This window comes from Geospiza fortis, unplaced genomic scaffold, assembly GCF_000277835.1.
Source record: "Geospiza fortis unplaced genomic scaffold, GeoFor_1.0 scaffold590, whole genome shotgun sequence".
NCBI classification, from domain to species: domain Eukaryota; kingdom Metazoa; phylum Chordata; class Aves; order Passeriformes; family Thraupidae; genus Geospiza; species Geospiza fortis.
Window position 1 is genome coordinate 1,158,529 of NW_005054402.1, and position 386 is coordinate 1,158,914.

The 386-nt window shown below is 68.4% G+C and overlaps 1 protein-coding gene across 1 annotated transcript in view; it reads left to right on the forward strand.

Annotated features, from left to right (window-relative positions):
• Position 1: 1 nt before the first annotated feature.
• LTO1 (LTO1 maturation factor of ABCE1) overlaps positions 2–386 on the forward strand; it is a gene marked incomplete at its 5' end in the record, with an annotated part of 5,955 nt that continues 5,570 nt past the window's right edge. Inside the window, one exon of the mRNA XM_005426112.2 lies at positions 2–54. Within this exon, the coding sequence (XP_005426169.2) occupies positions 2–54 (53 nt within the window). The remainder of the gene's footprint in view (positions 55–386) is intronic.

Consider the following 386-nt stretch of genomic DNA (forward strand, 5'->3'; position numbering starts at 1 on the left):
GCCTCGCGCCGTCATGGCGGATCTGTTGGATGGGATCGTGATGGCCGAGCAGAGGTGAGGGCGCAGAGCCAGCCCGGAGCGGCCCCACAGGGGCTTCTCTACAGCGCGGGGCTTCCCCGGGACTCCGCTTCCCTCTGGGAGCTGCCAGGGGAGCGTCAGGGAAAGAAGGGCGAGCGCTGAGCCCAAGGAGGAGGGCGGGGAAAATTCGCCTCCCTGCGCGTTCTGAGGGAGCGAGCGGCGCGAACGGCCTGGGGCTGAGGCGGGGGAGGTTTGGGTTGGACATCAGGGAAGGGTTCTTCATCCAGGGGGTGGTCGGACGCTGGAACAGGCTGCCAGGGGAATTGGTGTCAGCACAGAGTGGGACCCACGCCGGCAGGCCGGGCTGA